The 27,787-nt window shown below is 56.0% G+C and overlaps 5 protein-coding genes across 5 annotated transcripts; 1 reads left to right on the top strand and 4 right to left on the bottom strand.

The window, feature by feature from the left end:
* Positions 1-220: 220 nt before the first annotated feature.
* On the bottom strand, positions 221-4,455 carry LOC137482732 (aryl-hydrocarbon-interacting protein-like 1). The gene is made up of 6 exons (XM_068205276.1): positions 4,018-4,455; positions 3,222-3,401; positions 2,840-3,028; positions 2,589-2,765; positions 2,322-2,463; positions 221-1,946 (listed from the first exon to the last, which is right to left on the bottom strand). Exons 1-6 carry the CDS (start codon positions 4,111-4,113, stop codon positions 661-663), a joined length of 2,070 nt encoding a protein of 689 aa, XP_068061377.1. The 5' UTR covers positions 4,114-4,455; the 3' UTR covers positions 221-660.
* Positions 4,456-4,600: 145 nt separating this feature from the next.
* On the bottom strand, positions 4,601-10,154 carry TAF7L (TATA-box binding protein associated factor 7 like). The gene is made up of 11 exons (XM_068205277.1): positions 9,997-10,154; positions 8,991-9,069; positions 8,694-8,827; positions 8,224-8,350; positions 7,974-8,032; positions 6,900-6,972; positions 6,383-6,499; positions 6,093-6,281; positions 5,879-5,991; positions 5,541-5,600; positions 4,601-4,952 (listed from the first exon to the last, which is right to left on the bottom strand). Exons 1-11 carry the CDS (start codon positions 10,060-10,062, stop codon positions 4,908-4,910), a joined length of 1,062 nt encoding a protein of 353 aa, XP_068061378.1. The 5' UTR covers positions 10,063-10,154; the 3' UTR covers positions 4,601-4,907.
* A 67-nt stretch (positions 10,155-10,221) lies between these two features.
* Positions 10,222-14,242, top strand: LOC137482728 (magnesium transporter NIPA2-like). Its single transcript, XM_068205273.1, has 5 exons — positions 10,222-10,382; positions 10,541-10,597; positions 11,626-11,716; positions 11,878-12,038; positions 12,965-14,242. The coding sequence occupies exons 1-5, from the start codon at positions 10,265-10,267 to the stop codon at positions 13,582-13,584; spliced, it is 1,047 nt and encodes a 348-aa protein (XP_068061374.1). The 5' UTR covers positions 10,222-10,264; the 3' UTR covers positions 13,585-14,242.
* Positions 14,047-16,589, bottom strand: TIMM8A (translocase of inner mitochondrial membrane 8A). The gene is made up of 2 exons (XM_068205274.1): positions 16,311-16,589; positions 14,047-15,930 (listed from the first exon to the last, which is right to left on the bottom strand). Exons 1-2 carry the CDS (start codon positions 16,431-16,433, stop codon positions 15,769-15,771), a joined length of 285 nt encoding a protein of 94 aa, XP_068061375.1. The 5' UTR covers positions 16,434-16,589; the 3' UTR covers positions 14,047-15,768.
* Positions 16,590-18,034: 1,445 nt separating this feature from the next.
* BTK (Bruton tyrosine kinase) lies at positions 18,035-26,205 on the bottom strand. The gene is made up of 18 exons (XM_068205272.1): positions 25,858-26,205; positions 25,595-25,693; positions 25,282-25,350; positions 24,670-24,751; positions 23,125-23,253; positions 22,954-23,021; positions 22,275-22,456; positions 21,922-21,984; positions 21,608-21,662; positions 21,199-21,281; positions 20,962-21,089; positions 20,757-20,831; positions 19,936-20,107; positions 19,449-19,665; positions 19,132-19,196; positions 18,563-18,681; positions 18,304-18,461; positions 18,035-18,187 (listed from the first exon to the last, which is right to left on the bottom strand). Exons 1-18 carry the CDS (start codon positions 25,996-25,998, stop codon positions 18,116-18,118), a joined length of 1,977 nt encoding a protein of 658 aa, XP_068061373.1. The 5' UTR covers positions 25,999-26,205; the 3' UTR covers positions 18,035-18,115.
* Between the last annotated feature and the right edge of the window lie 1,582 nt (positions 26,206-27,787).

Raw genomic sequence — 27,787 nt, 5'->3', positions numbered from 1 at the left:
CCAAGTGCTGCCAATGTTTGCTGTGCCTTTGTGGCACAATAAGGGATTCAGAGAAGAATAGTTCAGGGTAAGGCCAGGGGCTCTTAGGCTCTCTCCCCTACCCAGACTTGGCTGATGGTGAAGCCTGCCCAGGATAGACAATTTTTGGGCTGGACCTGCTCTCACCCCTGCCTGGCAGGGCTGGCAGTGCTGGGAAAAGGCCTGACAGTGCCACTGCAGGGAAGTGCGGGGACACTCACGCAGGAGAAATTCAGGAGCTTAAGGGGGATGAAACGCAGCCACCTTGACCACCCGTCTGGAGAGCAGCACAAGCCGCCCCATCCCTGTGCCACGGGCTCCAGGGCAAGGCAGGAGGTGTGGGCTGTGCTCAGGGAAGCTGGTCACGCTCAGGAACAAATCCAGCCCACGGTGCCAGGGAAGAGCTTTTATTTCTCAGCCAGCAGAGCTCGGTGGCACCCAGCTGAAAGGCGCTGGAGCCGGGGAGTCGGGGCAGGGGTGTGCCCGGCGGCGGCAGGGTGAGGACAGCATTGTTCCAGTGTCACTGCTGGGCCAGTCCCAGCCCCGGGGCTCCCTCTCCGGGTACAGGAGCCCTGCTGCCTCTGCTGTGCCTCTTTGTCAGTGGCCTGGCAGCTGTTCCCCCAGGCAGGGGACTGGCCCTGCTCAGGGCTGGTCACGGTCCTGCTCGTTGCTGCACTGCTCCAGAGGTGCAGCACCCCCTTCTCCTGCTGCTCTGGGGCATGGGGGTATTTTTGCCCCTTCACCCAGCTCCTCATCTTCCCCAGGGGTGAAGCTCTCTGGGGAGATGTTGCCTTGCCCAGCATTTTCTTGTCCCCTGACCGCTCCCTGCTCCCTGAAGCTGACCGCCTCCCCAGATGCTTTATCCTCCAGCCCTGGGGCCCCCTCAGCTGGACCCAGCCCCTCGCTGGGAGGCCCCAAATGTGGAGCTCTCTTTGGCTGAGCCTGGGTCTCACTCCCCATGCCAGCTCCCTCTGCTCTGCTGGCTCCTTGCTCCAACCCCTGCAGCAGCCCTGCTGCCTTTGTCTCCCCTATCGTCCCACGTTGTCCTGCTTCAGGCTGTTCCATTTTTGCTACTAGACACTCTTTCTCTTTGTCCTTCTCCACTTTCCCTTTCACTACTGCCTCTTCCTCCCTCTCTTTTCCTTCATTTTCTTCTTCCTTCTCTACTTCTTCACTCTCTTTTAATTTCTCATCTTCTTTCTCTGCTCTCCTCTCCATCTTCTCTTCCCCCTCCACTTTGTCTTCCTTTTCTTCCTTGTCTACCTCCTCCTTCTCCTCCTCCAATTTTCCATCTTCTTCCTCTGCCCCCCTCTCTAGCTTTACCTCCTTGGTCTCCTCTTTTTTTTCCTCTTTCTTCTCTTTGCCCTCCTCTTTTTCCTCTTCCCTCTCCTCCTTTTTCTCATCTTCCTTCTCTGTTCCCAGGCTCTCTGGCTTTGCCCCACAGGTGCCCAGGTTTTCTTCTTTCCCGACTGCTGTCCAATCCCTCCCTGCCACCTCTTCTCCCACAGGCTCTCCCCGGGCTTCTTCTCCTCCTGGTGCTGCCCCTTCGCCCCCAGCCCTGGGGGTCCCTTGTTCTGCCTGGGGAGCCCTGGGCTGTTCCGTTACCTCGGTCTCAGCACCCTGCTCCCCCTGCCCTGGGCTCTCCCGGACCCCAGCCTCACCCTGAGGTGCCCCATCACCCACCTCCCTGCCCTCCCTCCCCTCCCGGGCCTTCAGGCCCTGGGATGACTGGAAGAGGCCCTGGTAGCGCTTCCGATCCTCCACGTGCTTCTTCCTCATCCTCTCCCCCAGCTGCTTCAGCTCCTTCTTCACCGCAGCCGCCATGGAGGGGTCGAGGTGAGCCACGCGCTGGAAGTCCTCCCGTGCCTCCCTCTCGTTCCAGACAGCAGCGTGGGCCTTTGCCCGCTTGAAATAGGCCTTGGCATTGTCTGCCAGGAGAGAAGAGCCCTCGGTGGGGGTCCTGCAGTTCAGGGCCACCAGCCACGGGAGCTGGAGTCCCTGGGGACCAGGGGTCGTGAAGCACGTGCGGGGTGGTGGGTGGACACACCAGTAGGGAGGCCAGGGAGACGTGGGCCATGCACTGCTGCTGTGGGCAGCAGGGCACAGCGAGTGCAGGGATCCTCGTGGGAAGGGGAAGGATGGTGTGGTGGGTGGGGGCAAGCTGGGACATAGGGATCCAGATGACACAGGTACTATCACAGGCACAGGGACACAGGATGAGCATTGTCACGGATGGGGGATTCGGAGCATGGAGTCCCTGGGAGCCATGGGCACAACAGGGGGTGGGATGCAGGGCACAGTACCGTTGTGCTTCTGGAGAAGCTCCGTGGTGTGCTCCAGCACCTCGTAGTACTCGCCGAGCTCCAGCTGGCACTGGCAGTAGTTGAGCACCAGCGGCGTGACCAGGCTCTCCAGCTTCAGCCAGTCGTCCTCCCATGGCTTCTCCTGCCCGCCAAGCAACCCAGGGCAGATCGTGGCTGTGTCCATCCCCTCCCAGGCACCCAAGGCACACAGGTGTGCGCTTTGAGGTGTGACCCAGGCAGGGATGGGGAGGTGTTGGTCCTGCTCACCTTGGCCTGGAGGTTCCTGAGGCAGATGACAGCCTCCTGGTACTTGGCGGCCGCCTGCGCGAACTCCCTGCGCAGGACGAGGCGGTTGCCCTCGCTGTGCAGCACGGGCACTGCTGCCAGCTTCTCCTCCTTGCTCATGGCCCAGGTGTCACGTTTGTACGCTGAGGGATCCTCCACCTGCCCAAGCAGGAGGAGCTGAGTGGCCGTTCCTGCTCTGGCAGCCATGCCCACCATCCCACCGTCGCCCTTACCCGGAACAGCTCCATGATGAAGATGAGAGGCTGTGGCGTCCGCTGCAGCTCGTCCAGGTCATCGTAGCCTGTGCTGTGGTAGTCAAACATGTTGCCCATGCCACAGCGGTGCTTCTGGCCTTCCAGGGGGTCCCGTCCCTCTGCGATCCTCCGCATGCCCCTGGAGACCAGGGCATACATGCCTGTGTGCTGCAAGGAGGGGAGCACCCCGCTCAGCCCTGGGGGGGCTGCACCCCCTTGTCTGGGGCAGTCCCTCGGTGCTGAGGCCAAGTGACACCCTGTGTTTGCACCAGACAAGGCTGGAGCATGTCTGGGATGCATGGTCCTGTGTCCTGGCTCTGCAGGAAGGAGGGAAGCGGGCATCTCTGGGCCCCTCACTCACAATGGCGTCGCACCAGAACTCTGCCACCTCCCCAATCCTCATGGAGCTGAGCAGTGTCTCCCAGATCTCCAGCTTGAACATCTTGCCCACGATGATCTCCATGGGCATGCCAGCTTCCCGGCTGTCATCGATCACCGTCCGCTCGAAGTCATCCTTCAGCGTCTGGAAGTGGAAGGTGAACTGGCCCCAGAGAGAGCTCAGTGGTGAGACTCCCCTTGGCAGCCACCATGACCTCAGCTGAGGGGTCAAGCCTGCTCCCAGCACTGTGCTGATCTGACTGGCAGCTCTCCCTCCACAGCAGGAGATTGTGCCTCCTGCCTACTTGAGACAGCAAGCAGATGGTTGAATGTCTTAACATCCATCCATGCTACAGCTCGCTTCTCCCTATGGATCCCCCTTTCTAAGCCCATGCAGAGAGCGCTCTCACAGTGTGCCCCAGGAGCTGGTGGAACCCACAGTGATCAGAGGCTGGGGAATCTCCCAGGAACAACTCATTGGCACATCTCACTCCTGCTTGGCACATAGCAGGAAAGGCAGATTTCAGCAACCCACCGGGGCTGCTGAGCTCTAAGAGTGCCAGGGGGAGGAGGTGTCACAGGCCCAGTACAAGGTGAGGCCATGGGCACTGCCAGCTGTCACTGTGAGAAATGTGCCCAAACCAGCCCCTCCTGCACCCCTGTTGTGAGGGCTCTCACTCTTCCCCAGACCTGGAACTGGGCTTGTGAACCCTAATGGGCAGGGATGTCAGACCCACTCCCTCTCCCAGGGCTCTGGAGGAACAACCCAGACAATTTACCTTGCTCCCATCCTGCAACTTCGGCAGCTCCCCTTGGCCTCCATGCAGAATCTTCTTTCTGACCCCTTCCACATTCAGCAGGTAGGTTTCTTCCATGGCTGCTCACAGATCACACGCACCCCAGCACGCTCTGGCCCTTCTAGAGCTCCACGTCTTCCTTAGGTGACTCTTTCTTGACTATGTGGACATACACATAATCTTCCAGGGCTCCTGCTGACCTTTTCCTTTCTGTGCTGGGGGCAGAGCCTTCTTCCCCTGCTCCTGGGTTGTGAGAGGGGTGTCCTCTCCTAGCACACACTCGCTGAAGCCCCTGGTGTCCTCTGTTGCTTTCTGTAACCACCCTTCTAATCCTCTTCCCACCCTGTCAGGTTAATCTGGGATTTGCCTGCATAGTCTGTGAGGAATTACAGGAACTCCCTGATCAGGAGGGCCTTGTTCCTCCCACTGAGTGACAGCACTTTTGACCCAGCTCCATGAAGAGCACTTTGGGGAAGGAGCCCAACAGTGCCCCACCAAAGGTGCCCAGGCATGGCTCCCTGCCAGGGGCTGTGTGGTTGTGAGACCACAAAGGAGCAGACCAGGGTTGAAAAGGAAACTTTATTGAGTTTGGTTTGCAGATATAAGCATTCCTCAAACACAAGAACAAACTCTTACGAGGCCACGGCCCATCAAGCCCAAGACTCAGTAAGATGCAGAAACCAGCACTGTGCTGTCCTGGGGAGGCCAGTGCTGACTATTTACAGTAAATCTGTTGCTTTGGCTGCTCTCATGGGCAGAGTCCAATTCTTTAGCTCCACCAGCCAAACCCAGCACAGTGGATGTGAAATCAGCTCTGGACATGGACCCTTTACCACTGCCCAGCTCTGCTCATGAAGACCCAGGCCTACTTCTCACTTCTCCATGAGGGACTCCAGCTGCTCCTGCAGGGACGCCATCTGGGAAGGAGGAGTGAGAGGTTACAGTAAGGCACATCTGGGACCCTGGGCAGCCCCAGCATTTTTGTGTTCTTGCACATCTTCTACCCACACCAGTGGCTGCTCTCCCTGTGTGTTGCCTGGAGCCGTGCTTGGGCTCCTCTGGGACAGAACTGGCACTGCCCACAGGGATCTGAGAGCGAGAACCTCCTGCCTTGGTACCACACTGGAACAGAGCTGCCCAAGCAGGAAATCTGCCACAACCCTACAGCCACTGTCTTCCTTGTAAATGGGTGCTAACAGGTTTGTGTTTTGTGTTTTACCCCAGGGAGCAATCCTGGCAGCTCTGGACTGCTGACTGGACATGTCTTGGCTCCTCCAGAAGGAAGGCTGCAGTCAACCCTACTCCTTGTATCTCCTTCTGCCTTGGGAAGCTCCACGCAACTACAGGTACAACCCCACCTGAGGTACAGGTACAACCCCACCTGACCTGTAACACGGGAGTTCACAGCAGCTGCTGTGGTAGAAGACTTGGGGAACTCTGTCAGGCCAAGCCTGGAGCAGTGCTGTGCCCCAGTACCTCCCACTCCACTGCGGGAGTTTCCTCACCTGCTGCTTCTCGCGCTCTTCTTGCTGCTTGAACTCATCCAGCACGGCCTGGAGACGGGTCTGCAGACACAAACATGGGGACCACAGCTACCAGTGTGCTCTCAGCAGAATGGGTGCTGCTACAACATGTCGAATGGTGCAGTGACAGCCACCCCCTTGTCTCCTCCAGTTTCACAGATTACTTTGCCTCCACGGGGAAATGCTGGAGTGTGTATGGCCACATCACAGCTATTTTTAACCCAGCAAGCAAAGGCTCCAGGCTTCTCCAAATCAGCCTGCTGGATCTAATAGCCAGCCAGTGTTAAGCAGGTTTGAAGAGACCCCAGGAGAGCTCTCACCTTGAGGGCAAGGTTCTCCACTTTCATGATGAGATCTTCCTGGCGCTTCCTCCTGTCTTGAGTTTCCTGGAGTTTACTTTTCAGGTTGTCAATCTGTTTCTGGATGCCCATGGCTGGAAGGTAGAGTGAGCTAAGACCCAGAGCAGCAGTAGAGCTGGGAAGCACAGCCTGCCTGGCATCCCAACAATTCTGCCATGCTCTGCTGGCCACTCACCGATCTGGTTGGACCCCTCATTCTCCTGCTGCTGCCCATCAGACTCATTCAGCTTGTCCTGCAGTTGTCTCTCCAAGTCTTCCTCAGTGTCCATGATGTTCAGGTCTTCATCGTCATGATGATCCCTCTCATCTTCATCCTCGCTGCTGCTGCTGATGTCATTAAATATCTCCCGCAGTTCATCGTGTTCTAGTTGGGGGCAAAAGAGTTAAAACACAGCTGATGACCTGCCAGTGCCTTTTGCCTGCCAGGGACCACATCTAGAAATGAAACAGCCTTCCTCACTGCACCTGAGGAGCCATGGCCTTGCTTATGCCCCGACATCCCTGGGGAGGAGATGTCCAGGCTGGTGAGTGAACCATGGTTGTCCACTTCTTTTGTTTCATCTTCAGCAATGACTTCCCAGCCTGACAGCGGGAACAGGTGAGTCAAGGGAAAGAGAGGAACTTGGAGGATGCAGTTGTGATGGAAGAGGCTAAAAATGGCAGATCACTGCCACTCCAACCAGTCTGGCCTTGTACCTATGGATACCCAGGATGAAACATCCCAGACCTCTCTTCTGATGACTTCCCCTCTACTATTTCAGTTCCTTCTCAGTACAACGGCACAATCCACAAGAAAGGTCACCTTGAGGAAACAATAAACTATGAACAAGGCAAAGAAAAGCTCCAAAACTTCAGTGCCTCTTGTGTGTTTATGTCCCAGTGTCCCACACCCACGCAAAGCTCAGCTTGCTCTTTCCAGAACCCCCAGGTCACACACATGTGCTGTCCTACTCTTGAGCTTTTTTCCCCACTAAAAGGATACGGACACTGACAGCCTCAGCATCGGTGCTCAGGAGACGCTTCACCTCTTTTTCCACATCAGGAGATTCAATATACTGGGCCAGAGAGGGGAAAGAGAACAGAGACACTGTTAAATGCCTTGTGCATGCTGCTGGTGCTGGCAAACTACAAGCCTCCACCTGTGGATAGAGCACCGTTTCAAGGCTTTCTTATCTTCTGCTTTCTGCTCAGAATTTGCTCATATTTAACTGTGAAGTAATTTATGCACCCCCCCAAAAACAATCCATCTTTTTTGTACCTTGGTAGGTTGACTGCTCTCACTTTTCTGCTTATACTACGTATTTTGTAAGACTTTCTGTGTCTATGCAGAAAGTCCTTGAGGTGTTGATGGTCAGCTCAACTTAACTCAAGTGAACTCAAATCCTTCCCATCCCACTCAAAAGAAGGCTTCATTTTTCACTTTTAAATTAGTCAGGAATTTTACTGCAGTGATATCAAATCTATCCTGTGGGCTACAAGAATGTCTCAAGTAATTTGCTTCCCAAATGTCATGCAAAATCACACTCAACCCTGTTCTCAGAAACTGCAAAGGAGAGAAGAACAAGTCTTCCCAGCCTCAGGGTGCTGCATCTCCCCAGCACCTTGCCTGGCTTGTGCATATGCACAGAGACAGTCTCTGAGCTCCATCTGTTGTCACTCCCCCGGCTGAAGTGACAGTGGTACTATTTGGGGAAGGGAATGGGCCATGCATAAAGAGAAGATTTAAGCTGTGAAAGAAGAAACGAGTGAAGTCTCATTTCCATGTGAGTCTTTCTTCCTTTCTTCTCTATGAGCAGGAAGAGATGTGGTGTGGCAAAGCAGCCACAGGAATGAGCATAGAGGACTTTCCCCTCAGGAGCATCTTGGAAAATACAGAGGGAGCACCTAAATAAGTGTATAAATCTACTATCCTACCCTCACCCTCATCTCAGGCAAGAAAAAGTGAACAAATGTTAGAAAACACATGCCTTCTGGACCAATCACAGTTACAGCTCTAATGTCTCTGCCCTCCTAGCCCTTGGGTATTTCATCTGCATCTGGGTGAGAGGCAACTCACCTTCTTCTTAGCGGTCTTCCGGAATCGCCGCTTCCGTACATTTTTCAGGGGAAGAGTGACTGTGATAGAGGAAACAGATTTCAGGCAGATGGCCCAGTGACAGAAGCACGTGTCAGAAGGGAGAAGATCCCTTCTGCAACAGAGAGAGCCATGGAAAGGAGCAGCAGCACTGCCAGTACCTGGCAGCTGCGAGCACCTGGCTCAGATGCGGGGTACTGGGGTGGAGGGGCTTGGAACAGCCTCTACTCACTGCCATGGTTCCATATGAATTTCTTCTCTCTGTCCTTGTCCTTCTTCTTGTTTGCCTTGGGGTCAGTGGTCACTGTTTGCTCTTCCAAAGGCGGGTAGAGATCACCATCCACAGTGCAAACAAGCATCTGGAATCCCACATGAACACAAGATGTGAAGGAACAGTGACTGCCCACTGCACGTTGTCAGCCAAAGTGATTTGGGGGCACAGGGTGTGGGAAACACAGCTGCACCCCCAGCTCAGCTGGATACAGCAGCAGTTAAGCTGTCACAAGGACAATCACATTTCACACTTCAGGAATGAGGTTTCTAAAGACCAAGTGGAATGGGGAATTTTAAACTGCTAATACTGTGAGATACAGAAATTGGGTATGTTATCATGGGTGTCCAGTTGCCAAAGTGTACAGGGGTCTTCCTGGAGGGGGAGCAACGACTTAAGCTGTTGGTGGAGGCAAGAAGGACAGCTCATACCTGGCAAATATCTGCTGTCTTGTAGAAGGTTTTCTTGTCAATGGTTTTTAAGCTCTCAATGATGCAGGGCAGATCCACCAGCTTGGCTGCCAGTGGCACCCGGTCCACACGGACAATCCCATGGCGCCCGTCCGCTGGGGAGAACCAGGGGCAGGTCAGTGCTGTGGCTCAACAGCCACCCCAGGAAATACAGCCCTGGGCAGCAGAAACTTCACAGGACAACAGATGCAAGTGGCACACTTCAGCTGTGGATGGGCAGAGGTGCCTGGAGCAGATGCCCTGGTCCTGCTCACTCACCGTGCAGCTCAATGGTAAGCCTGTCCTTCAGGTTGACATTCCCAGACTGGACTGCTCGCCGCACAGTTGAGGCATATTCCTGAGAAGGGAATTCTTCAGCAGCTGGTGTGCTTCCCCCAAGAATTACCAAAGGCTTCTGCCCAACCTACCCAGCTTTAAACACCTGCCATCCACAGGCTGGACAGCAACTGCAAGACCCACGGTGAACTGCACCCTCCTCCCAACACCATGTTAACGTGGCTCTGCCATTCCCAGTGCTCTCCATACCCCTGGGACGACACAGCTGTGACAGTGCTGTGAGGTCCCTGACAGAGACACCTGCCAGACCTCCACAGCACTGTGGGCAGTTAGAGCTCCGCTCACCAAGCCCTTGTGGTCCCAGCAGGGCACAGTCTCACAGAATCCCAGAATAACTGGGATTGGAAGAAGAGATCATCCAGTCCAACCCCCCTGCCAAGGCAGGGTCACCTGAAGCAGGTGATACACGTACACATCCGGGTGGGTTTGGGATGTCTCCAGAGAGGGAGATTCCACAGCCTCCCTGGGCAGCTGTTTCAGTGCTCTGCCACTCTCAGTGGAAGGTTCTTCCTCATGGTGAGGTGGAACTTGTGCTTTAGTTTAACAACCTGTCGCTGAGCACCAGAAAAAGTCTCAGCTTTACACACACAACAAACAGCAATAAGGGCACTTATAGCCACTGCAACTAAAGAGCCAGTACTCGTTAAACCCTTTTAGAAAGGTGCTCCCAAACCGCCTAGGTTGTCTCTAAGCCTCCTGCTCGGAGTGGCAGGGGCACCACTCTAGGGAAGGCCGTGGACAAGCCGTTCAAAAGGATGGGAACGGGCTACCCAGGCCCCAGAGCACCCAACCTGCTTCCACATCCCAGACCCGCAGCTTCCCCACTGCCTTGCTAACGCCTGCGGCAGCCGGTGCTGGCCGGCCAGCCGGGCTGAGCTCGGTGGAGCTCGGTGGGGCCGCGAGGGGACGGGACGGAGCGAGCTCTTACCGGGGGCAGCCGCAGCACGAACTGGCTCTCGAGCTCGTGCGGAGCATCGTCCTTGCCCTTGCTCATCCCGCCTCCTGCGGCTCCGCCACAAACACGCGGCCACCCTCGGGAAGGCTCCTGCACGGCGTCCCCAGCCCAGGGCGGCCGCCGGAGCCCGCCCGGGTCCCGGCCCCGGCCCCGCCCGCCCCGCGGAAGCCGAGCCCGGCGCGCCGCCCCTTCCGCTCCCGGCCCGTCCCAGCCCCGCTCCGCCGGGCCGGTGCCGGTGGCCATGGGGGCCGGCTTCGGCACGGGGCTGGGGCTCGCCCTGGCCTCCAGCGCCTTCATCGGTGGCAGCTTCGTCCTGAAGAAGAAGGGGCTGCTCCGGCTGTGCGGCCGCGCCAGGGCAGGTACGGCCGCTCCCGGGGCTGCTCCCGCTCCCGGGGCTGCTCCCGCTCCCGGGGCTGCTCCCGCTCCCGGGGCTGCTCCCGCTGGATCCCCCCAGGGTCGTGACGAGAATTTTGTTTGGCTTCATCTGAGGTTTCTCGTTTGTTTCCTCGGCGCTCAGGGCAAGGAGGGCACGCGTACCTGCGAGAGTGGCTTTGGTGGGCAGGGCTGCTGTGCAGTAAGTACCGCGCTCAGAATGTGGTAAGGCACACTTGCCATGGGACCACGGAATGGTTTGGGTTGGTGGGGACCTTAAAGATCATCTCGTTCCAACCCCCTCCCATAGGAACACCCACTGTCCCGGGTTGCTCCAAGCTCCAATGTCCAACCTGGCCTTGAACACTTCCCGGGATGGGGCAGCCACATCTTCTCTGGGCACCCTGTGCCGGGGCCTCACCAATTTCACAGGGAACAATTTCTTCCTGATATCTTATCTAAACCTACTCCTGCTCAGTTTCAACCCATTCCCCCTTGTCCTGTCACTACATGCCCTTGTAAAAAGTCTCTCTCCCTCTTTCCTGTAGGCTCCCTTTGCATACTGGAGGGCCACAATTAGGTTCACTCCAGAGCCTTCCCTTTTAAGAGTGTGGTTGTGGTTGTTTCCAGTCACTTTCATGTTTTGTTACTACCATTTTTGTTTGACTGCTTGAGTTTCATCCAAGTTTCTGATTATGATGTTGATCTCATTGTAATTAAACTATTCTAAAGTCTCGTACATTACCAAGTTTCTCTGCTAAGCAGGAGCTGAGGAGCTGGTTTAGCTGGTTTGGGTTAAGTGCTTCTGAAGTGGCCTGCCCTGAGGATGTAGTGATAATGGCACATCCAGCATCGTGTACAGCAACTTCAGCAGCTTTACACTTTTCAATGTTAAGAACCAACTATAACTGATTTACCCTTTAAAAAGCTGTTCCAGGAAAAGGACAGATGCCTTTCAGCTTTGTGGAAATTATTGAAATACTTTCCTGTGGTTGCTGCTCACTGTAGAGGCACATGTGACTAAGGATCACTGTGCATAACACTGAGCCTTCCTAAGAGAACCTGTGTGGGCCTTCTGCTTGTTCTTGCTGTGCTGTTCTTCCCTGGTTACTCAACATACCTCAGAGAAACAGCATGCTCAGGAGGAAGCTGAGGCTTTTCTGACTACACTCAAACTTGTGTTATGGTGAACTGCTCCCACTTTGATGCTCACAGGAGTTTCTCTTGCAGTGGGAGTTGGAGAAGCTGCAAATTTTGCTGCCTATGCCTTTGCCCCTGCAACACTGGTAACTCCACTGGGTGCTCTGAGTGTCCTTGTTAGGTAAGCAGCCTCAGAAACAGCCTCACTTCACCTACCAGCCCTTAGTGATGAAAGCAGTTGCTCTGCTCTCTTTCCTCAGGTATCCATTTCTTGTCCTAATTGGTTTTGGAGGTTTTTTTTTTTTTGTTTTGTTTTGTTTTTTTTTTTTTTTTCTTTTTCAGTGCAGTTCTGTCTTCCATCTTCCTGAATGAGCAGCTAAATGTTCACGGGAAGATAGGCTGCATCCTGAGTATCCTGGGCTCCACTGTGATGGTGATCCATGCTCCACAGGAAGAAGAGGTTTCCAGCCTGGAGTCAATGGCAGAGAAGCTGAAAGATCCAGGTACTAAAATAAAAGGATTCCTCTTGACTTCAGGCCAATGACAGTAGAAGGTGGGGTACAACTTGGATAGATTGGAAAGGACTGAACTAAGTGGTAACTGAGCTGTTTCTTGTTCTGCACACCCCACTGGAATCACTAATAGTTACCAAGTGGGCTGGTTTTTTACTGTCTGTGAGGTATAGATGCAAAAAGGAGGAGCAGGGAAATAAGGTGCAGCTGTCAGCAGAAGTGATTGGCCTTCGGCAGTGCCAGGAACTGCAGAGGGAATTCCTGTACCTAAGTGTGGTAGTGGTGTGGCTGAGAAAAGACAGAGGAGGAAATTCGGGCAGAAGAACTCAAGGCAAAAGAACTCAAGGACTTATGCCCATGATCAGGTAGTCCTGGTGTTTATGTTAGAGGAGGAATCAAGTCACAAGGATATGATGTAGGCAATAGCACAAATGGCAGAATAAGCCAAAAGAGATGGAGGAAGGCAGCATAAGGAGAAGAGCAAAGCAGAGTAACAGGCAGATGTTGCTGCTCATTAGCACTGGCAGGGCATTCCTGAGGTGTGGCATTTTCCTTTTTATCTCACTAGTCTGCAGAGTTCAGCCACAGCTTCCTAAGCCTTCTGTCACCTTCCTGGGCCTCCTGCTGCACTGGTCAAAAGCCCCCCAGCTCTGTTAGTGCCGTGGAGCCTGGCAGTGCCCCTGCCACTCCTAGCAGAGTGTATCTCCAACAGCCTTACTTGTGATCACACTGTAATGAGCTGTTGTTGTCTCTGCAGCTTTGCTCAGGCTTTCCAACCCTGTTCCTTTCAGATGGAGGCCAGAAAGGCTGATGGGGCAGTTACCTGCCTGTCCTCCATCTCTACTTGCTGTTCAGTCATATCTGTCACTGGTTCTGCTGTGTTCTGATGGGAGTTCTTGAATTCTTATTTCCCCAAGGATTCATTGTATTTGCTGTGTGTGTCCTGGTGAGCTCCCTTCTGCTCATCTTTGTGGCTGGACCCCGTTATGGACAGAGCAATGTGCTGGTTTATGTTTTGGTCTGCTCTGCCATTGGCTCGCTGTCTGTATCCTGTGTCAAAGGCCTGGGGATTGCCCTGAAAGAATTGTTCTCTGGGAAGCCAGTCCTGAAGGAACCGCTGGGCTGGGTGCTCCTGGTGTGCCTGCTGATCTGCATCAGCATCCAGATCAACTATCTGAACAAAGCCCTGGACATTTTCAACACCTCTGTGGTCACACCCATTTACTATGTGCTGTTCACCACAGCAGTCATGACGTGCTCGGCCATCCTCTTCAAGGAGTGGCAGCACATGGTGCTGGACAACATCATCGGCTCCATCAGCGGCTTCCTCACCATCGTGTCCGGCATCTTCCTCCTGCACGCCTTCAGGGACATGCCCTTCACCCCCAGCCTCCTGCCCCTCTTCCTGCAGCCAGGCAGGGCAGACCCACACCTGCCCTGGAGCAGTGCAGACAGACATCAGTCCTGTCAGCACCAGCCTCTGCTGCCCTCGGAGGACAAGGGCTCTCAGAGTGCAGAGGAGGAGGAGGAGAAGTGAAAGCAGGTGCGGAAGCGTCTGAACTGCTGGCTTCCTGCTCCCACTTCCGAGGCTGAACGTGCTGCTGCAGGAGCAGGAGCTGTGAGTTACCCTCTGCCTGCCCCAGGCACCACCACGCTGACAGGAGGCTGACAGAGCAGCAGCCTCCTGTGGCTACAGACGGGAGCCCTGGGAACTGCCCAGGTCCTGGCATCAGTCTTCTTTTACATGAAGAATTAATCTGCCCTTGTCAGGACTCAGACCTCAGCTATGCAGAGAGAGGCCTGCAGCACTAACACAGTGCTAACCCTGACTCCGTGGCAGACCACACATCTGAGGAGGCTCACACTGTTTTTTAAACCCAGAATTAACAGTTACAGAATGATCTAACATGGTGCTAAGGTTGCGCAGAGAGAAGATGGATGTCTGGCTTTAAAGGTGACATTCAGAGAGTATTAATGCAAAAATTCCTCTGTCAAGTACTTGGTTTTGCTCACTCTGCTAGAATTTATTTACAGATTCACATCCAAAAACAGAATACAGCCCAAACTGGGAAACTTCAGTGGTGCTGCTACACACTGCTGTGGCTCTTCTAGAGGGACCAACCTCTTCGTGCAACGTCTGCTGTGCAGGTTGATGGAGCTTCCTGTATTCTATTAAAAACTGATCTGTTCAGTTACCAAGTGGTGAGTGACACATTTATACCAAGGGCTGGGTGAACACTGGAAGGCATGGAGGATCACAGGGGTAGGAAGAACTCCTGAGTGCTCCAGAGAAACTCAGGATAGGAAAGGGAATCACCTGCTCTGGGAACCTAGTCCTTAGCTCTTGAGGTAAGTTTCTGACAGATAACTAGACAGCTGTGTCCTCAGTGATGTGGGTTTACACCTCTATAGCTGCTGAACACATCCAGAGTTTGTTCCCAGGAAGGCTGCTGGCTACAAGCCACCCACGCTGGGAGCTCACATGCTCTGTCCAGCAGCCCCTGCAGTGGGTTGTGTGCAGAACTGCTCTACCAGGCTCCTGTGTATAGCTCCAGACCACTCTCAGGGTCACTCCAGGCTTCCCAGAGCCCTGCAGCGTATGAGCACTGCTGAAATGCTGCTGCCTTCCCAAAGAGCTGATCAGTGGTTGGTTGTTTTTCCAATTTGAAGCTCCTCTTTGTGTCCTGGGGGCAGAGATCCAGAAGACACACCCACAGGTCTCCTGCCAGTGATCTCCACAGGTGAAAGTGCACGAGGTTATAAAGCAGCTGATTAGTTATTCCCTGTATTTAGTCTCTCTAAAGAAACTACTCTCCAGGACAGCAGGAGCTGTTAAACTTTTGGGGAAGAAGAGGAAAAGCCACAGCCTCTCCCAGAAATAAGTTCGATTGATGAGACCAAATTAATTGAGCAACAAATCAGAAATCAGAAAAGGCCTTCTAGCCAGAACACAGTTATGCCTCCTTCCTACTAATTTTGCCATAAATAGGATCACTGGGAAGGAGGGGGAGTGACAAGAAGGCCAGATTTTCCATTCTCAGTAGTGATCTATCTAAAAAAAGGAGAATCTCATGTTAAAAATTGACCCAGTTAATGTTTATTACATTTACCCAGGGAAAGCAGTTAATGGAGCAAGTCAGCATCGACAGAGTTGTGCTGCAGTGTGAAAATTGGTCACTTGGCCTTATGAACGATTTACCTATGGAAACCTGGAAGTATTTTCCAGCAGTGGCACTGCCTGGGAGGATCACTGTTCCCAACATGCTCTTCTTACTCAGGGTGCCTGTCCCAGCCTGCGCACTGATGGTGCCCGGGGCAGGTGAGGATGTGCCCAGGAGGGCTGGTTTGTGCAGCACTGTTTAAGGCAGCGACCGCGGGCTGGCCTCACCCAGAGCCGAGCTTCCCATCAGCGCTGGGAGCATCCGTGAAACGAGCATCAGCACCCCTCTGCTCAGCCGAGGGGGCACACTCCAAATGCTCCCTGCGTGGCACCAGGGTCCCGGCACAAAGGTGGCTGCTGGCCCGCAGGGCCAGGAGCAGCACATCACCCCGACGCGGAGCGTCCTTGTGTGTGTTGTGGGCTCTCATCTGGCTGCGGCTTCCCCGAGACTGGCATCTGATCAAATCCTAACCCCCCGAGCTGATCCTGGCTCCCTGGGGCAGCAGAGTGACCAGGAGTGGGCATGGGCGAGGGCCCGGCCTGGCGGGGGCTGGGTCCGGCTCAGTCGGACAGGCTCTCCGAGAAGGCCGACTTGGACTTCTGCGTCTGCTCCAGCCGGTTCAGGATGAACTGGCTCGTGTCGATGAAGCGCTCCACGCAGTTCACAAAGCACGTCTCAGCCCGGCTGTCCAGCTTGGGGCCCGGCTTGTCCATGCACTTCTCCTGCACACAGCGGGGTCCCGTTGGTCCCGGGGGCACCGCAGCCCGACCCACCCCACCCCGCACCGGGGCCGTGCCTCTGGGCATCTCCAGCCCTCGGACACGCTCCCGCCACCTCGGCATCCCGATCCTCGCGGGAGCCTCACGCCCTCGGGCGCATCCGCCCCCTCCCCACGCGTGGCTCTGCCCGCCCCGCCGTTCCCGGAGAGCCGCCCCCTCCCGCTCTGTGCTCACCGGAGCTGGGGCTGCTCCCACGGCGGCTCCATTTTGTCCCCATCAGCCTCCTCCCCCCGGGGACAAAGGTCTGCGCGGCCTCCCAGCCCGCCTTGCCCCACCATCGCGACCGGGTCACCGGAGCCGGCGGCCCTGCCCGCCGCCCGTACCCAGCAGAGCTCGGTCATCTGGTGCACCAGCTGCTGGAAGCGCTGCTTCTGCGTCTCCACCTCGATGAAGCGCTGGAGCTGGGGGTCGGCCCCGCCCAGCCCGGCGGCGGACGGCGGGTCCATGGCGCTCCCGGTGCCCCCCGGTCCCTCCCGGTGCCGCCGCGCCGCGACCTTCACGTGCCGCCGGTGCCGCGCCCGCCCCTTCCGCCCGCGCCGCGCGTGCGCGCCCGCCCGCCGCGCGCCCCCTGCCGGCGGGGCGGAGCGGCCGCAGCCGGGGAGACCATGGGACCGTTTTATTGTCCGGGAGCGGAGCGGGAATGGTGGTGCAGCCCCGGGCGGTGATGGGGCTCCGGGGATGTGATGGAGCTCTGAGCATGTCACGGATGGAGTTCCAGGGATGTGATGGAGCTCTGAGCATGTGACGGATGGAGTTCCAGGGATGTGATGGAGCTCTGAGCATGTGACGGATGGAGTTCCAGGGATGTGATGGAGCTCTGAGCATGTCACGGATGGAGTTCCAGGGATGTGATGGAGCTCTGAGCATGTGACGGATGGAGTTCCAGGGATGTGATGGAGCTCTGAGCATGTGACGGATGGAGTTCCAGGGATGTGATGGAGCTCTGAGCATGTGACGGATGGAGTTCCAGGGATGTGATGGAGCTCTGAGCATGTGACGGATGGAGTTCCAGGGATGTGATGGAGCTCTGAGCATGTGACGGATGGAGTTCCAGGGATGTGATGGAGCTCTGAGCATGTGACGGATGGAGTTCCAGGGATGTGATGGAGCTCTGAGCATGTGAGGGATGGAGTTCCGGGGATGTGATGGAGCTCTGAGCATGTGACGGATGGGGCTCCGGGGATGTGATGGAGCTCTGAGCATGTGACGGATGGAGTTCCAGGGATGTGATGGAGCTCTGAGCATGTGACGGATGGAGTTCCAGGGATGTGATGGAGCTCTGAGCATGTGACGGATGGAGTTCCAGGGATGTGATGGAGCTCTGAGCATGTGAGGGATGGAGTTCCAGGGATGTGATGGAGCTCTGAGCATGTGACGGATGGAGTTCCAGGGATGTGATGGAGCTCTGAGCATGTGACGGATGGAGTTCCAGGGATGTGATGGAGCTCTGAGCATGTGAGGGATGGAGATCCAGGGATGTGATGGAGCTCTGAGCATGTGACGGTTGGAGTTCCAGGGATGTGATGGAGCTCTGAGCATGTGACGGTTGGAGTTCCAGGGATGTGATGGAGCTCTGAGCATGTGACGGATGGAGTTCCAGGGATGTGATGGAGCTCTGAGCATGTGACGGATGGGACTCCGGGGATGTGATGGAGCTCTGAGCATGTGAGGGATGGAGTTCCAGGGATGTGATGGAGCTCTGAGCATGTGACGGATGGAGTTCCAGGGATGTGATGGAGCTCTGAGCATGTGAGGGATGGAGATCCAGGGATGTGATGGAGCTCTGAGCATGTGAGGGATGGAGTTCCAGGGATGTGATGGAGCTCTGAGCATGTGACGGATGGGGCTCCGGGGATGTGATGGAGCTCTGAGCATGTGACGGATGGAGTTCCAGGGATGTGATGGAGCTCTGAGCATGTGAGGGATGGAGTTCCAGGGATGTGATGGAGCTCTGAGCATGTGACGGATGGGGCTCCGGGGATGTGATGGAGCTGTGGGTGCGGCCGTGGGGGTCCCCCAGGCTTCAGCACACCCGTGCCGTGTCCATGACAGCTGTGCCCCCCGGTGTGCGGGTGTGTCCTGCCGGGCAGCGGCGGCACTGGGCAGGGTCAGCGGGCAGTACCCGCAGTCAGCACTCCTCGTCGGAGATGTCCAGGATGCTGCTCAGCAGCACGGTGAAGGTGGGGCGCTCCTCAGGTTTCTGTGGGGCAAGAGGGAAGCCTGGCTGGAGCCCGTGTCTGCCCCAGCCACGCCCTGGGGAGCCCCGTCACCCCACCAGGGTGGCCGGAGGTGTCACCAGGGGTGAAAGCCACTCACCTCATGCCAGCAGCTGTACATGATGGCATAGACCCGCTCCGAGGCCGCCTGCGGCCGGTACAGGCGCAGGCCTTGGATGACGTGCTCGGTGGTCTCGCTGTTGTTAAACCTCTCATAAGGCATCTTTCCCAGGGAGTAAACTTCCCACATCAGGACGCCTGTTTGGGGAGAACAGAGCTCATGGCATTGGTGCACCCGTGCCTGCTCCTGGTTTGCAGAGGAGCTCCCAACCTCCAAATCATCAATGCTGTGCCCTTACCAAAGGACCAGACGTCAGACTTGCTGCTGAACTTGCTGTACAGCAGCACTTCAGGAGGAGACCACCGCACTGGAAACTTGGACCCCATGGAGCTTGTGTACTCATCATCTAGCACGTACCTGCAGTAGGAAAATGGATCAGGGTGCCTCACTTGGATTTCACATTTCCCTTCTCCACACAACTGACCAAGCCCAAAAGGAATGGGCAGCTCAGAATGACCAGAGGTTGCAGCTCTGCATGGCTTTCAGCAGTACGTGTGTGTTAGCCAGGATTGCAGAAGAGATTTGCTGACATGGAAGCACAGCAAAAAGGGGATGTGGAGAGAAAGCTGCAGCCAGGAGACTTGGGGGAGGGAAAGAAGATACAGAGAGATGTGGGAAGGGGCAGGGAAAGTAAGAAAGGGATGGTGGAAAGTGGAGAGGCAGAAGGTTGAGCCAGGCAGATGAAATGGGAAGATGATGGGAAAGCAGAGCTGGAGGGTGGTGGGGACAAAGACTAACGTGTAGAATTGATGGAAGGAGGAGATGGGGTACTGAGATGGGAAAGTGACACAGACACATCTACCAGACCTGGAAAGACCAAAATCTGACACTTTCACAATTCCTTGGTCATTCACCAAACAGTTTCGAGCAGCCTGTGAATGGAGAAGTGGAGGCAGTTACCTCTACCTGCTCTTGTCTCTCCCATCCCCCTGTAGCAGGAGAACTTAATCTCATCCCCACCCACCGAACACTTCCCCTCACTTTGTCCTGCAAGTTCACCTGGACTGAGGCAAGCTAGAAAGTCCTCAGCAGACAGCAACTGAGGCCTCCAAGCATCCTATTTATCTATGCACGGGCGACTTCCCCGGCAGGATTTTGCCTGAACAAAGCAGCCACAGCCCTACCAGGTCTCTGTGCAGAAACTGCTTGGATTCCAGGTACTCCATAGCTTCACAGACATCCTTGCACATCTCCAGCAGGTCGGCAGGCTGGAAGCGCTGCCGTGTTTCCCTCAGGAAGTTCAGGAGGCAGCCATTGGCCATGTACTCGGTGATGATGAAGATGGGACGCTGCTTAGTGCAGACCCCATAGAGCTGCACCAGCTTCTCGTGAGACAGGTTCCTGAGTTGGGGACAAATGCAATTCTGAGCCTCTAGAAAGCCAGGGAGCAAAGGAAATAACTGTGAATAAGGAGAGTTTGGGAAGGGAAGGTGCTTCTGGCCCAGCTGACAGTGGAAAACCTCACAAAGGAATCGGCACAAAATCAGTGGGATCTTGGATGCATTTTGCAGAGTATGGGACTGCCTAGGACTGTCCCTCCACACTTCCCAGGAGAGCAGCCATTCTGGCAAGGAGCATCCAGCACTGCCCTGCATGGTGCTCACCACTTACATCATGACTTTGGCTTCATCAATAAACTCATCCTCTGACATGGAGCCCTCCCTGATCATCTTGATGGCAACGTTGTACTGGCCTCTCCATTTCCCGTACTTCACCACGCCAAACTGCCCCGTCCCAAGTTCCTTCAGGAAGGTCAGATCCTTGGGGTCAATCTCCCACGATCCTAGGACAAGAGTGTGAGTGTAATGTGGCTCCGGGTGACCTCCCTGCACGGTGCTCCTGGTCATCCGATCTAGCAAGCCCAAGAAAAGCTCACAAGCATTTGCTGCCTGAAAAATCATCCACAAAATCTGAGACCTGTAACTCCAGGAGATGGGAGCAAGGTAACCTGTGGAGTTTTTTGGTCAATACTGTCACCAGAGGGTAGTTGGGAAGTGGTTCCTGGGAAGGCTATGAGCCGTGGGACAGCCAAGATCCCAGCCTGGGAAAGTTGCTGCTAGCAGAAACAAACCTGTCACCCTGTTCTTTTAGAAGTTGTAAAGTTCTTTTAAAGGTTTTCTATGCCTTCTAATGTTTACATATTTCTACTGGAGTTCTCACGCACTGTTCATGTAAATAATGATTGTTTTACATTCTTCTTTGTGGGAGGAGAAAATTGATAGACTGTTGAGTTGACCAGTGTGGTTGGAGAAGTAGCAATTTTATCCTCCAATCCACTGTCACTTTAAAAATTCTATATATTACAAAGTGGGAAATAAAAGTAACTTCCTTTTGCTCTTTTAATCATAGTGTGAGAGCGTGAGTTATTTTGTGTCGTAATGCGACACAAACCCTTTAACCAGGGAACTGCAAGGTAGCCCAGGATGGCTTACCATAGCCAAGGCCAGCTGTGGAAGGAGCACTTTTCTTGTGCTGAGACACGGGGTACTTCAGTCTGGATATGAGCCCTGAAACACAGCAGCAGAGATTGCCACATTCCAGCAGGGAACACAACTCCTGCCTTCGGTGCAGGAAGGTGGGGATGCCGTGGTGCCAGTGCAAACACTGCTGGCTTCACTCTGTCTCCTGAACACTGACCTGCAGAGTTGTGCTGGTGGTAGGTGATAAGCTCTGGGATGCTGTTGAACAGGTGTTTTTCTGCCAGGTAATACTGATTCTGGGGGGTGCAGCAGACGACATAGTGGCGGATCGTGCCTTGGGGGTCTCTGAAGAGGGAGAACATGAGGTCAGTGCCATGGGGAGGAGAGGCAGAGGGTGAGGGGTGCCTGGAGGGGCCCTCTGAGGGAGGAACAAACTGTTCTTGGAGCCACTTACACAGAGGACTTGGCATAGACGGAGACAGTGTATTTCCCTGTCTTGCTGGTGGAATCTCGGACAATGAAGCCCCCTTCCTTACCCTGAAAGAGAAAGGGGAAAGGTCACTGGGTGTTTGTGGGGACTGTGTGTGACTGTAACAGGCAAAACTTGAAGTGTGATGGTCACAGCTTGGCTGAAAAGGATGTAGTGAGTCAGAAGAATCCTACTTCCAGTCCCTGCATGGGAGGCCACCTCCTGGAGTGGCTGTCTGGAGGAGCTCACACTGGGATAGGGGAGGTTCCTGGGGCTGTTGGGGCAACACTCCTCTCCCAGAAAAGCCAGGGTTGGTCCCATGCTGTACACAATGTTAGAACAGCCCAGAGGGCTGGTGTGTAGAACAGACCCAGCCTCGGGAGGCAACACTTACCTCCTGTTTCAGCAGTTGCTCCGCTTGGCTCCGAGTGATATTCTTTGAGTACCACCTGGAACAGGGACACAGGACTCAGCCAGGGAGATCTCCACAGCCACCTCTGTCCCCAGCCCTGTCTGACCCTGGCCCAGCCAGGACAGGTGTGCAGAGAGCAGGGTAGGGATGACTGCCAGGGGCTGGAGGCTGTCAGAGGATGTGGAAGAGGGAGAATGACCCAGCCAGGCTGGGCTCTTGGGCTGTGTAGGGTAACAACCAAATGGAAAATGTCTCCAACCAAGTGCAACTCGCCAGGTGCCTGTGCCCTCTCTTACTCAAAGATCTCCAGGGAATTTCTGGTTTCAGTGACGTAGTTGCTGGGGATGTATCCTTCCCTCCTGCAGGAGAAAAGGGGCTGGTCACACTCCAGTTGGGCGGGCCAAGAGGAAAGGATATTCCTGTCTCAGGAGGCTGAGTAGAAATGGGCTCAAAAACTTTGGTGCAAACCCATCTGGGGAGGGCTGACAGAACAGCTGGCTTCAGCCTCCTCCCCAGAGCAGCCCACAAGTGGGCAGGCAGCCTGTCCTCACCCGTGGGGTGCCAAAGGGGTGTGTTTGCCCACCAGTTCCTGAGCACCAGGGCAGGGCAGCGCTGCAGAGCCAGGGCCATGGGCAGTGGGAGCTCTCACCCGTTCTTGTCAAGGGCTTTCCACCAGGGCAGGTGGCTCTCCTCCAGGATGAAGTACTCCTCGCCCTTCTGCAGCTGCAGGTCCTGCGCGTTCATCGGCTCGTAGTTGTAGAGGGCCACCACCTTCTTCAACTCCCCTGCTGTGCTGGGGGCTGGCTCGGGAGGCAGAGGCTTCATCACCATCTTCCCACAGGGAGAGGGAGGGCGTGGGACACGGTCAGGCTTGCACACACACACACCACGTGAGACCCTTCCAAGGCCTGGGAGGGCAGTGGTCTCAGGCAAGGTCAGGGCAGTGTTTGTCTGAGCTCCCACGTGTATCTCTACCACAACACCTATTGCCTCTCCCTGGACTTTTTTATTTTTCCTCATCTCCACAAAAAGGTAAGTGTTTTCTCTTTACCTTTTGGCTTAACCTGTGACTCCTCCAGCCTACATCAGGGCTTTAATCTCCCAGCTGCCCTGGGAAACCTTAGGGTTGAGATCATTTGACTTTCCTATAGGCCTTTGGGCTCCATCCCCTGCTTCAAGCTCCTTCTCCCTTAGGTCACCATCTTGACCTCCCTCCCTAGAGCAGAGTCCTGGCCTGTACATCTCTGAGCAGTCATTGAACATGTTGGCTTTTTCCAGGTCCATCTTTTCTTCAACAATTTGGATCAAACCCTGACATTGGCCTTTACCTGGTCCTCCTCAGGAGTTGGGGGAAGGGGCTTCTTTGTCTTGCGATGCGACCGCCCGACTTTTAAACCTTCAGAACAGAGGGGCTAAGGTGAGAAAAGATCCCTGGCTTTCTGCTACAGTGGTCCCCAGGGCAGGGGGACAAGGCAGTGGGAGGGTGCCTGGTGTCTTACTGCCATTCCTGCTCTCCAGAATCTGGCAGCCCATGGCGTTCTTGGCTGTCTGGGAGCAGCACAGGTACTGGCCGTCGATCCAGAAGCAGGGGTGGTACTTCTGGACCAGGTCGCTGTTGTACCGAATCACTGTGGCAGAGGAGGGAAGATGTATGTGACCCAGGGCTGTGTCCCCAGCCTGCTGCAAGCGCTCTCTGCTCCCCGAGTGCAAGTGGTCAGCTGCATTAAATCATTTCCTCTCAGCTGTGCTGCTGTCCCCTGAGCCCCGGTGCTCAGGTTTCCCTCAGCTTACCACTCTTGATTCAGTGCTGTGGCTATGCAATCCCTGAGCCACAGGGAAGGGCCAGGCTTGCCTCTCAGATCTGATTTAAGCTTTTTGAGCAGCTCTGCAAAGGGGCATGAGCATACTTGGAGCCAGTCACAGAAGGACCTGGCCCTCCTGCCAGCCAAAATATCCAATAACCCCCAGGCTGCTCTGGCCCATGGTTCACAGCTCTTTTGAGCCCTTTTTTTCCCCAGAAGTGGGGTGAGAGGCGAGTGCTGTGCCTGGCTTTTCCATGGGAAGAGGAGGGCGCTGCCACCACCCTGTGCCCGCTCAGAGACTTCCCTCGCAGGGAGAATATTCCCTTGCCAGGCAGGCTGACCAGCTTGCTCATACTTCTCCCCAAGCTAGAGGGACAACTGGATGTGCCTAAACATTGCTGACAGCCTGGGGCTGGCCCACAGCAGCTGCACAGGGTGCAGAGAGCCCATTCCCTGGTGGAGGAAAGGCAGCATTTTCTCTCCTTTCCCTATGGATTCTACACTGGCTTGAGCTACCAGAGCAACCCTCCTCCCTCAGCAGGGAAGTGGGAGAGGACTGGCTGCTCTGCTGGGGCTCTTGTGAGATAACCCACTTCCCTGTTATCAGCCTGCCCCTCTTCCGCCTCGCTCGAGCCAACTTCCCCGTGTCAACTCAAGCAGCTAATCCCACTCTGCCAGCACAAAGCCACAGAAAGACACACACACATGCACCAGGAGGCACATACAGGTGGCTCCAGCAGATTTTGGGTGGTCGGAGCCCCTTGGCACAGTGCTGCTGCAACACACTCCCAGCTCCAGGAGGGAGCACCCGCCCAGCTGAGCATTAACTCAGCATTACTGAGCAAGGCTCGGGGCGGTTTGGGGGAGATGCTCTGTGGCTCGCAGCAGGCTTGTGGTCCATGTTTCCTGAAGCACTGGGCACCCAACCCTCACATGCCAAGGCAGCACAGCGGTATGGCCACATCTGCTATTTCCTCTTGCCCTCAACGATTTCTGAGCTTGCTTGAGCTGCTTTGGAGCAGGTTTGTGAGAAGACAAGGAGCCTCAGCCGAGGTAGCTGTGGTGCTACAGAGGGTGACAGTATCTGCTTGCTCTGGGCAGGAGAAGCTCGCTCTTCCTTCAGACATGGGACAGGTAACCACGAGCCAGCGAGCCCCTGGGAGCCTGGCACTGTGGGTCAGGCACAGGCACAGCTGTGCCCATGTTGGCTTCCCGAGGGAGCTGCAGAGCCCCCGCACTCACCGCTCTTCAGCTGATGGATCCAGCGCTTGCGCAGCTCCTCCGTCGGGGAGAAGATGTAGAGGGGCCCCTCGTCATAGACCACCTGCAGGACCACGCACCTCAGTACCGCGGGCAGGGCTCTCACGGCAGGCACGGGGGGAGCCGAGCCTTGTGGCCACCCTGAGCCAGCCCTGCCGGTATCTGCTGGCCCCGCACGGTGCTCGTGGAGCCGTGACAAAGAGGTTAAAAATAAGCCACCTCCCCCGAGACTTTCCACTTCCTTCTCTGACTTTCAGTATGCTGGGGGTGCACTGGGTGCCAGCAGGGCAGGCAGCTGGGCTGGGGGCTGAGTTTGCAGCCAGCATCCCTCCAGCATCAGCCAGCGGACTGAAAGGGGCAGGACAGAGCTCAGAAGCAGGTTTCCATCTTAAACAGAGCTGGCTCAGGGCTCAAAGAGGCTCACCTGGCTGTCCCATGCAGTGTGGACAGCAGCAGAGTGTCTCCAAGCAGCTGAGTGACACCTGGCACCGGGGCACTGATGTCATGTTTGACCCCAGGCCCCTGTGGGATCCTTCCCTCAGGGCCTGCCGCCAGGCAGAGTGGACCAGCAGAGAGGGTGCAGTGGAAACTCACCTGGAAGGGGTAGGGGAACCGTTCGATGATTGAGATCTGCTCCACGTTGTTGTAATCCTCCCCTTTCCTCTGGAAGAGAGAGGCAGAGATGGATGCTGGCAACCTGGTGCTCAGCTGCTGGCATCTCCTGTGGAGCAGGTCCACAGCTTTTGGCATCTCCCTGCTCTGCATCAAGCTGGACCTCTGCTATGGAGTGGACAGAGTCCCTCATGCCAAGCAGGGCTGTCCCCCATTGCCACCACCCCAGAGACTCTTCCTACTTCCCCAGTGAGGGGACGGGGGACAGATGCAGGGACCCTGGGACCCTCCTCACCGGGACCTGTCGCTCAGGGGGAGGGTTGTTTTCAGGTGCCACTGTCTCCACACAGGTGATCTTCTCAATGTCCACAGAGCCCTTCTTACTGCCCCGGCGCTGCAAGAGACAGTCTTGGTTCAAATGGTCTCCAAGTGGAGACCTGGAGAGATTCAAACCGACCACTCTCCCTGTCTGACCAGCCCTTGGGCTACGTGCTGGCAAGGGACAGCTGGTGACCCCTGGACACTGGCATGGCGCAGCCCCTGTGGCTGCAGACTCACCCCCCGCTCAAAGTCATACTCATAGTAGGACAGCTTGCTCTCCGTCAGCAGGAACAGGCGCTTCTTGAAGTTGAGGGGAGATGTTTTCTTCTTCTGCTGCGAGCGCTTCAAGAAGATGCTCTCCAGGATGACGCTGGCCATGTCAACCCCCCGGTCTCCCCCGTGCTGCGCTCACTGGCTTGCTGTGGGCAAGACAATGCTGGCACGGCGTTTGCGGGGCCTCACTCAGGTGCACTCTCCCCCTTGCCCCAGGGGCAGACAGGGGGTGCTGGGACCCCCACAGCGGGGGGAAACAGCCGCAGAGGAGTGAGGGCAGGTCAGTGTGGGTTGTTTGTGACGTGACCTCTCCCGGTCCCTCTCCCACACCAGCCTGCAGACCAGGCCACCACCCGGATGGCTCCTACTCCTGCTGAAGAGTCCCCCAGGCTATGCAAGATGGACAGACGGGGGAAGCTTGGAGCCCCGGGGAGGAGCGTGGAGCCAGCTGTGACACACTGCAGGCGCTCCTCCCCTCCAGCTCTGTGCATGTGAGCCTGTGTGGGCTGTTTCCTCCTGCCCCACCGCAGCCTCTTCGTGCTGCGGACGTGTTGACTTGGCAGCGTGCAAGGGTTGGTCACGGGAGACCAATCCCTAAAAAGCTGTGGGTAGGTCCTGGCACTGAAAAGCCACAGTGCTGCCAAGAGCACAGAGTAGCCCCAAAGTCATCCTTCCCCTGTGCGTCCATGGAGCCTGCAGGAGTGCAGGGATGGAGGTCATCTCCACTTCCTCCCCTCTAAGCAGCACTTGTCAGTGACCAGGCTTGAAGGGCTGCCTCCAGCCAGCAGGCAGAGGGGTTAAATCCTCCCCCAGCCATCAGGAAATCTCCCCTGAGCCTCTCTGGGGAAGGGCAGTGCAAGAAAGGGCTTGCGAGAGCCCTGCATCCCACATATGCCAGGCCTTTAGCAGCTGGAAATCGCCCTAGCCCATCTCCTGGAGCAGCCGTGCATCTCACCCCATCCCTCCATGCTGTACCCCGGAACTGTGACCCCCAGGTGGGCCCAGCGCCCAGAGCCACGTGGCTGGAGCTGTGGGCTGTGACCAGCACCTGACTGCAGTGTGGGGAGCTGATGAGTGAGCTGTGTGCAGCCCCTGCTGAGCTGTGATCCCCTGGAGCTCCGTGTCTCAGCTCCGAGTCTCCTGCCTGACCACCTACAGTCCCTGCTTCCCCTTCACCCTCACCTTGTTCCCTTTTTTCCTCCTATAAGCACAGCTTTGGAAAACAACCTGGGAGAAGCTGTTTTTCTCCCCTGCTCCCCACAGCCCATCTCCTTGGGGTAGGTTCAGAGGTGGGCCAGAAACAGGGGTTCAGCCCCCCATTGCCCAGCTGAGTATTCCATCCACTCTCCCCTCACAGGAGATGGGCATTGGCTCACTCACAACAGGGTGAGGAACAAAGATGCCAGGACCCAGTCCCACACACGGTGCCTCTCTCCAGGCAAGCCCCAGCTTGGGGATAAGAAGCAGAGTGTCCTCCCAATGCCCAGAGCCTCCCAGCACAGCCCCTGCTGCTGCAGTACTGACCCTGCCCCATAGTCCCCAGAGAGGCTGGGGACAAGCAGGATTCCTTCTCCCAGGCTTCTCTCTTCCCTCCTTGTGGCTCTTATGGCTCAGACCTTTCCAGCTTGTTTGGGTGGTCAAAAAAACCCCAACTTGATAAATTAGTCATCAGAGTCTTTTGGAAAAAAAAAGCAGTGTGCTGATTGAGGCCTCAGGAGGAGGGATCTGGGGTCCCTGCAGGTGGCTGGTGTGGCCCCTGACCCCCAGACTGCTGTCAGGGTTGTGGATGAGCCCAGAGTGACCCCGGAACCACCCTGTAGCCCTGTGCCTCATTTTCCTTATCAAGTGTGGCTGCCGGTCCTGTGTCCCAAGAGCAGGAGGGCTCCCACTGCCC

The sequence above is a fragment of the Anomalospiza imberbis genome, chromosome 14, assembly GCF_031753505.1.
Source record: "Anomalospiza imberbis isolate Cuckoo-Finch-1a 21T00152 chromosome 14, ASM3175350v1, whole genome shotgun sequence".
In the NCBI taxonomy this organism is placed as follows: Eukaryota; Metazoa; Chordata; class Aves; order Passeriformes; family Viduidae; genus Anomalospiza; species Anomalospiza imberbis.
This window is presented reverse-complemented; position numbering and strand designations above follow the sequence as displayed.